At 31.9% G+C, this 9,232-nt stretch overlaps 1 protein-coding gene across 1 annotated transcript; it reads left to right on the forward strand.

Moving 5' to 3' along the window:
- Positions 1-658: 658 nt before the first annotated feature.
- LOC145326462 (uncharacterized) lies at positions 659-9,148 on the forward strand. The gene is made up of 7 exons (XM_080169818.1): positions 659-904; positions 1,146-1,692; positions 2,094-2,326; positions 6,178-6,329; positions 6,809-7,034; positions 7,762-7,828; positions 8,426-9,148. The coding sequence occupies exons 1-7, from the start codon at positions 711-713 to the stop codon at positions 8,906-8,908; spliced, it is 1,902 nt and encodes a 633-aa protein (XP_080025944.1). The 5' UTR covers positions 659-710; the 3' UTR covers positions 8,909-9,148.
- Positions 9,149-9,232: the final 84 nt, after the last annotated feature.

The raw sequence follows: 9,232 nt of genomic DNA on the forward strand, positions 1-9,232 counted from the left end.
TAACATTGTAAAACCAAAGATTTAACTTGTTTACTCTTTTATTGGATGAAAACAACCCAAATAGTTCTTTAAAAAAATATATATTTATTTATGAAATGAAAGACGATATTTAGAAATGATAATGTTCAGCGGCATTCTTGTAAATGTAAACAAAAATATCAAGTTCTGCCGTGTTAATCTCAAAATGCTAAAAATAGTTTTTTTAGCCTTAATTACATAGCCCTTTTCGATAATCAGACAAAAAGATCGTTATATGATAAAGAAACGAAAATAATTAACACAAAATTATCATTTCAAATTAAGCAAAGTTAAGTACTTTTGCTAAAAACTAAGATAGCTAGCTTTGATGTCCGAAACTTAAAGCTTAAAAATTAAGACTATTCAATATCTTATGTCCGGAATTGTAGAGAATTTCAATGCATGCACTTAAAGGCAGATATTATGCACAATTTTCTGCATGTTGCTAATTTAACAGTCTGAATAATGAAATTGGTCTTTAATTATTAGTTCTTTACACTGCACGTAGTCTTTCATCTGTTTGTTTTGGCGATATTTAAAATTTTTCCTCAAATTGTCAGTTATTAAGATGTCCTTTTTATGTTTTTAATGGAGTAAAATGGTGATTTTGAGAAGCTAAATATTTGTAACGCATTGATAATATATTGTAGAAAATCTTTATTTAATAGACAAACAATAAATAAATAATAAATATGAGTAAAGAAGAAGTTCTAAAGGATCCACGGTTCCTCAATTCTAAATATGAGCTTTATTTTGACTACAAGAATATTCTGGATTCAAAAACACCCTCTGATAAGAAATTGGATGATGAGACTACTAGAGAACTTTACAAAACTTGGAAAGAACGTGGAAAACTTTCAGAAAACTATGAGTACCAAAAGTTTAGGTAAGTTTTAGTACCTCTCAGCTCTTTTTTGTTGTTTTGATTAGGAGTTTTTACATAAATAGATTGTGAATTAAGAAATGTTGATGGTACATATGACCGAACCGCTTTGACATAAGATTGAAATATTTAGAAAAGGAGACAATTGGCTACTAATATACTGAAAGACACCATATTACTTGTATATAGGAATATCGTAATTATTTCTTACACTTAAAAATTAATCCATTTTTTTTTTATTCAGTCGCAAGATGCGCAGTATTCTTCAATTTGTTTCAAAGAAAAGGAACTACCAAATCTACTGTAAATATTCTAAAAACTATTTATTTCTTCAAGTGGATCCATCAGTAAAAATAAATGCTTCTCATGGGGTGTTTCCACCAAAAAGAAAATCTCCAATTTTAACAAAACCTAAAGACAAATTGAGAACCTCTCAAAGAACTAGCAAGAGTAATGAGATCAGTGTTTCATCAACTTCTGCTGATAAAAAGATTGAATATATAATCACAGACTTTTATTGCAAGGAATGCGATAAATATTATATGTCGGAGAAATTTCTATCATCACACATGGAGTGGCACAATCCTCAAGATATATATGAATGTTTCTTGTGCCAAAACTCATTGCGTGGCACCCACAGACATTATCTGCAGCATGTTAGAAAATGTATAGTTGGCAAGGAATATTTGTTGCAAGAGAAGATAAAGACTGGAGCTGTTGTCTTTAATCAACTTTATTTTGAAAGAAGAAGGGGAAAAGATCTACAATTTTATACTTGTGTTGTATGCCCCAGGAAATATTTAATTTATAATAATTTATATGTTGATTATGATAAGATACATAAGTAGAAATATTTCGCGTATTACATTCATGTCCTGATATTTGATTAAAAAATAAACATTTTTTCTAACTAGTGCTACATTAATTTATGTAAATTATCAAGGTGTCGCAAATAGATTTATAGTATAGATGTATCAACAGACAACTACCTGCTATTTTTTTCAATGACCTAAATCTGTGCAGACAAGAAATAATTTTTATTAAACTTTGCTTTCTAAATTCAGCTGTTTGAAGCTTTCTTTTGCTTTTTAAAAAAGAAAAGTTCATCTTTTCAGAGATAAGTTGTTGATGAAATTGTGTTAGAAATAAGGTTTTAAAATAATATTCATATAAATTAAAACTGCGCTATTGTAGGAAATTTACAAGTATTGTAAGATTAACATCCCACATAAACTTCATGCATTCCACCCCTAAAACTACGAGATATAATTGTGATATATGCAACTACAAATTCAGCCATTCAGACCAAGAGCAAAAGCATTTGAAGGAGCAGCACCCAGATGAGTTAATAGTATGTCAGCATGGCTGCGACAAGGTTTTTTCTAGTGAAGAAAAGATGAAACGACATGTTGTATGTAGAAATAGGTCAAGGATTTTTTCTGATAATATTGGATGTACAAATAAGATTATATTACACTCAAAGGAGAATAATAACAATAAACGCGAACCTCTTAAATCTACAAAATGTACTTTTAAACTAACTAGTGATGTTGCTGTGTTCTAAATATTTTAACAAAGTTCGTGAACTTAGATGGACTTAAATTGTACATTACCCATTTTCAACATTTATCTTACAAGTAAGGGGGGGGGGAAGTTTGTACACTTATAGGAAATGAAATTCAGTATCAAAGTTTGGGAGGGACGTGTGGGCTTGTTTTTAAAGTTATCAACCTAATTCTTTTTGTAAAATCTCTTATATGACTGGATGTACACGGAAAACTTTGAAAATTGAATTTTGGTACTTTCCTTCAAGAGGCTAGTGGAGCAAAAGACCCCCCAAAACACTAAAAATATGAGTTCTGAGCTTATTTTTAGAGATATCAACCTAATTTTTTAAATGAAAACTTTTTAAAAATAACTGAACTTAGTAACCATTACACATTTCATTTTGGGACTTTCCTTGTAGGGGCTTGTGGAGCAAGAGACCCCCCAAAACTAAGAGAAGGAGTTCTGAGCTTATTTTTGAAGATATCAACCTGATTTTTTTCAAAGAAAACTTTTTAAAAATAACTGAACTAAGTAACTAATACACATTTCATTTTAAGACTTTCCTTCTAGGGGCTTGTGGAGCAAGAGACCCCCCAAAACTAAGAACAGGAGTTCTGAGCTTATTTTTGAAGATAGCAACCTGATTTTTTTAATGAAAACTTTTTAAAAGTAACTGAACTTAGTAACTATTACACATTTCATTTTGGGACTTTCCTTCTAGGGGCTTGTGGAGCAAGAGACCCCCCAAAACTAAGAGAAGGAGTTCTGAGCTTATTTTTGAAGATATCAACCTGATTTTTTTCAAAGAAAACTTTTTAAAAATAACTGAACTAAGTAACTAATACACATTTCATTTTGGGACTTTCCTTCTAGGGGCTTGTGGAGCAAGAGACCTCCCAAAACTAAGAACAGGAGTTCTGAGCTTATTTTTGAAGATATCAACCTGATTTTTTTCAATGAAAACTTTTTAAAAGTAACTGAACTTAGTAACCATTACACATTTCATTTTGGGACTTTCCTTCTAGAGTCTTGTGGAGCAAGAGATCCCCCAAAACTAAGAATAGGAGTTCTGAGCTTATTTTGAAGATATCAACCTGATTTTTTATAAGAAAACTTTTTAAAAATAACTGAACTAAGTAACCATTACACATTTCATTTTTGGACTTTCCTTCTAAGGGCCTTGTGGAGCAAATGACCCCCCAAAACTAAAAATAGAAGTTCTGAGCTTATTTTTGAAGATATCAACCTGATTTTTTTAAAGAAAACTTTTTGAAAATAACTGATCTAAGTGACCATAACACATTTCGTTTTTGGACTTTCCTTCTAACGGCTTGTGGAGCAAAAGACCCCCAAAAACTAAAAATCGGAGTTCTGAGCTTATTTTTAAAGATATCATCCTGAATTTTTTAAAAGAAAACTTTTTAAAAATAACTGATCTAAGTGTCCAAAACACATTTCATTTTGGGACTTTCCTTCTAATTGCTTGTGGAGCAAAAGACCCCCCAAAACTAAAAATAGGAGTTTTAAGCTTATTTCTAAAGATATCAACCTGATTTTTTAAAGGAACTTTTTTAAAATAACCGAACTAAGTAACCTTTACAGATTTAATTTTGGGATTTTCTTTCTAGGGGCTAGTAAAGCAAAAGACCCCTGAAAACCATAAATATTAGTTCTGAGCTTATTTTTAAAGATATTAGGTAAGCTGATTTATTAAGGAAAACTTTTTTCATTTAACTGAACTACGTAGCCACAACAGATTTGCTAAAAATCAGGTTGATATCTTTAAAAATAAGCTCAGAACTCATATTTTTAGTGTTTAGGGGGATCTTTTGCTCCACAAGCTGCTAGGAGGAAAGTCCCAAAATGAAATGTGTAATGGTTACTTAGTACGGTTCTGTCTAAAAAAGTTTTCTTAAAAAAATCAGGTTGACTAAGTAACCATTACACATTTCATTTTGGGTCTTTCCTACTGGGAGCTGGTTGGGCAAAAGACCTCCAAAACACTGAAAAAATGAGTTCTGAGCTTATTTTTAAAGATATCAATAATGTAGTGGTAATCAAGAGTGTGTAATGGTTACTTAGTTCAGTTATTTTAAAAAGTTTTCTTATAAAAAATCAGGTTGATATCTTTAAAAAAAAACTCAGAACTAATATTTTTAGTTTTGGGGAGTCTTTTGCTCCACAAGCCCCTGGAAGGAGCGTCCCAAAATGAAATGTGTAACAGTTAGGTACTTAGTTCAATTACATTAAAAAAGTTTTCTTTGAAAAAATAAGGTTGATATCTATAAAAAAAAAGCTCAGAACTCATATTTTCAGTGTTTTGGGGGGTCTCTTGCTCCACAATCCCCTAAAAAGAAAGTTATAAAATGAAATGTGTTATGGTCACTTAGATCAGTTATTTTATAAAAGTTTTCTATAAAAAAATTAGGTTGATATCTTCAAAAATAAGCTCAGAACTCCTGTTCTTAGTTTTGGGGGGTCTCTTGCTCCACAAGCCCCTAGAAGAAAAGTCCCAAAATGAAATGTGTAATGGTTACTTAGGTAGTTCAGTTATTTTAAAAAAGTTTTCTTTAAAAAAATCAGGATGATATCTTCAAAAATAAGCTCAGAACTCCTGTTCTTAGTTTTGGGGGGTCTCTTGCTTCACAAGCCCCTAGAAGGAAAGTCCCAAAATGAAATGTGTAATAGTTACTTAGTTCAGTTATTTTAAAAAAGTTTTCATTGCAAAAAAAAATCAGGTTGATATCTTCAAAAATAAGCTCAGAACTCCTTTTCTTAGTTTTTGGGGGTCTCTTGCTCCACAAGCCCCTAGAAGGAAAGTCCCAAAATGAAATGTGTAATGGTTACCAAGTTCAGTTATTTTTAAAAAGTTTTCTTTGAAAAAAATCAGGTTGATATCTCTAAAAATAAGCTCAGAACTCCTTTTCTTAGTTTTGGGGGGTCTCTTGCTCCACAAGCCCCAACAAGGAAAGTCCCAAAATGAAATGTGTAGTAGTTACTTAGTTCAGTTATTTTAAAAAAGTTTTCTTTGAAAAAAATCAGGTTGATATCTTCAAAAATAAGCTCAGAACTCCTTTTCTTAGTTTTGGGGGGTCTCTTGCTCCACAAGCCCCTACAAGGAAAGTCCCAAAATGAAATGTGTAATGGTTACTTAGTTCAGTTATTTTTAAAAAGTTTTCTTTGAAAAAAATAAGGTTGATATCTTCAAAAATAAGCTCAGAACTCCTTTTCTTAGTTTTGGGGGGTCTCTTGCTCCACAAGCCCCTAGAAGGAAAGTCCCAAAATGAAATGTGTAATGGTTACTAAGTTCAGTTATTTTTAAAAAGTTTACATTTAAAAAATTAGGTTGATATCTCTAAAAATAAGCTCAGAACTCATATTTTTAGTGTTTTGGGGGGTCTTTTGCTCCACTGGCCCCTTGAAGGAAAGTACCAAAATTCAATTTTCAAAGTTTTCCGTGTACATCCAGTCATATAAGAGATTTTACAAAAAGAATTAGGTTGATAACTTTAAAAACAAGCCCACACGTCCCTCCCAAACTTTGATACTGAATTTCATTTCCTATAAGTGTACAAACTTCCCCCCCCCCCTTAGGGAAGATTTCTGTATACCTAATCAATAATGTCCAGTAAACAAGGGTGACAATATGCATAAGTAGCGAACTTCATTAATATAAAAATAAGAATCTTTAGTAGTTAATTGCCATATCCTAAAAATCCTTCAAATAGGATGCTAAATTCTGTACCTGAAAATGAGCGAAGATCTTCAACAAGGGTAAAAGAAACAAGAACAATATTTTCTGCGCCGGGTTTCAAAAGAAAAGGAAAAAAGAAGCACTTCAAATCGACATCTAAGTTCTACAGAATGAAGAAAAAGAGAAGTAAGTTATAGTTATTAATCTATTGAATGTTTGGACCACAGCGTGTCATTTTAAAGACGTTTAAAATGACTGGTACCTAGTGTGTGACAGCAATAAGTGAGAAAATGCAATTGACCAGAGGTTACTAAATACCGTGCACACTTCAGACTTCCAGTCAAAGGTCCTACAACCATATCTCAGGCGTTTAAACATAATAGGAAACACTGGTCCAATTTTGAAAATGTTTGTATTTGAACATTAAATTTTCTGTGTTTTACACATACCTCACTTTTATATAATACCCATCTTAACGCCTGCGTACTCCCAATTCGATTTTGGTTTGGATGAGTGAAAATGTCAGCTGAGATTATAATCTGTTCTTCAAAGCATACAAATAAGGTTAATAAAAATGATTAAACATACTACACTTGAGAAGCTATAGTCTTTTTCAACAAATTAATAATACCTACCTACAAAACCATACAAAACTTTTTGTTTAGGTAAGAAAGAGCAGTATGATGATGATTATGATTATGAATATGAAATGGGTACCCTACCCCCGGGAAAATCTGAAACCATAGAAATGGCTGAAATTGACGAATCTGTAATAAAGACAGAACCAATGGAAAATGAAGATTCTCGCTACGAAGAAAATGCTATTGAAATTGACAATCTTATGACGGAGGTTGAGGTCAAAAAAGAACCCCTGTGCGACAACGAAAGCAGGTGAAAAAAACTAGGCTTTAAAAGAAAATATTTAATATATTCAATTGTTTGAGTTTGTAGTGGTTTGGGGACGGGGTATATTTGTACACTAATAATAGATAACACATTGGAGTGTACTCAAGGAGTAAAAAGTCACATTTTAGCGTATTAAATGTCAAGCTCAAAATGTAGTACCTCCCCCCCCCCCCCCTCCCCACAAACACACACAAAATGCAAATCTATTTGTCCATAAAAACCATACTAGAAAATTGGGATCTACTACAGTTCACGGTAAAATATTGCTGGTAACGAATATTGCCAAAAATCTATGAATTTAAAGGCTGCTAGCTAACAAACGGCTGTACGTACAGATCATACCCGCACACCATTTTAAGCGGTATAAGAAGGTCTACAAATAATCTGGAATAGCCAAGATCCAATGATGCACAGGGAAAGCTTCAATGAAGAAAAAAACAAGTAAAATAGGCATTTTTCGCGCATTTCTCTTCACTGCGAGATAATTATGCATTATTGATTTGTGGCTATTCCAGATTATTTGTAGGCCTTCTTATACCGCTTAAAATAGTGTGCGGGCATTATCTGTACGTTCAGCCGTTAGGCAGCTAGCAATATTTTACCGTGAACTGCAGTAGATCCGAAAATTGAAATTTATATTTCATATTTTCTATAACGAATACCTACTTTTCTTCACTTCTCGAAGTTATTTACTGTTTGATATTTTGTTTAGTCCGATGGAACATACCATTACTGGCCTTGTTATTGTAAATCCACAATCATTAACTTCGGATTTTCAGGTAAGGAACAAACAATAAACAGAAAAAACTAAATAATTGAATTCTGTATACTTAACCAATATTGTCCAATAAGTAGTTAAACAATGATGACAACATGTATAAGTAGCGAACTTAATTAATATATGAATAAGAACAGCCATGCAACTAGACGAAAAAAGTTAAAAGACTGACATAATTAGATGTGGGTAGAGTATTTACTCAGTGGTCTATTGAAACTTCTTACAAAACAAATAGCAGTCTACATTTGATTATCATCCTAACTATTTTGTCAAGTTGTATGTATCCTTGTCTCTAAATTGTAATCTTAAAATTGGTAGTTTCCCACAAAGTGCCTAGTAAGAACTACCCCTAGTCCCCCAATTTCTGAAATAAATTCAAATAAGGTAGTTGTTTTTTTTTATTGTCTAACCATTGAACAGATCTTATACTTGCGGAGGCATAATCTTGTAGGGATACCCTTTATACAATATAACCTAACTTATCTCGACTTTAGGTAAAAAAAAAACACCCCCTCTCCCATTATTTTCAATTGATTTAAAATTAGAAACCGCCTTGAAATCTTTCTAACAATCAAAAATCGAATTATCTTATTTGTAGGATTCTGCATACATAACAACCAAAATGGAGCTAACTGACTATGAAGAAAATACACCTGAAAATGAAATTTCAACTGCAGAGCATTCTGTCCATGAAGAAATTACTTCTGAAATATCAACTATAGATACAAATGTCCATGAAGAAATTACAGCTGAAATATCAACTAAAGAGCAAACTGTAAATGAAGAGATTACAGCTGAAATATCAGCTGCAGAGCTAAATGTCCAAGAAGAAATTTCTGCTGAAACGTCATTTGCAGAGCAAACTCTCCATGAAGAAACTATAACTGAAATATCTACTGAAGAAATCACTTCTGAAATTTCTACTGCAGAGCCAATTGTCCATGAAGAAATTACAGCTGAAATATCAACTGCGGAGCAAACTCTTCATGAAGAAACTACAACTGAAATATCAACGGAAGAAATCACTTCTGAAATATCAAATTATGAAAACTTGTTCAATGATCCACTCAGCGTTTTGTGACAGAATTTATGAAATTCTTGTTTTTGGCAAATCACACGAAAATTGTACAGTTTTTCAAAGATTAATTTTTATGATTGTTTTATGAATTTGAATCGATTGTTTTTACAACATAGGCGTTTTGTTATCATAATGAATTACTTTTTTTTTGGGAGAATAGGTAACTTGAAAATTTATCTATTTTTATAAAAGTTATTATTTTGTTTTTTAGTTGCCTTTGCAAATAAAATATGTATGGCATTATGTTTTCGTTTTAGCTTATATTCACAGAAAATTGGATGCTTTAACTTAAATTTGTGATTGGACTAAAGAACCCCTACCCCCTCC

This window comes from Acartia tonsa, chromosome 8 (genome assembly GCF_053477335.1).
Source record: "Acartia tonsa isolate MP-2025a chromosome 8, ASM5347733v1, whole genome shotgun sequence".
NCBI classification, from domain to species: Eukaryota; Metazoa; Arthropoda; class Copepoda; order Calanoida; family Acartiidae; genus Acartia; species Acartia tonsa.

What these genes read in the sequence shown, in the direction of transcription:
- LOC145326462 (XM_080169818.1), top strand. Translation starts at nt 711, where the DNA reads ATGAGTAAAGAAGAAGTTCTAAAGGATCCACGGTTCCTCAATTCTAAA. An exon ending in CATGTTGTATGTAGAAATAG is followed by an intron (nt 2,327 to 6,177) that starts GTCAAGGATTTT and finishes TCCTTCAAATAG; the next exon opens with GATGCTAAATTCTGTACCTG. An exon ending in CTGTGCGACAACGAAAGCAG is followed by an intron (nt 7,035 to 7,761) that starts GTGAAAAAAACT and finishes TATTTTGTTTAG; the next exon opens with TCCGATGGAACATACCATTA.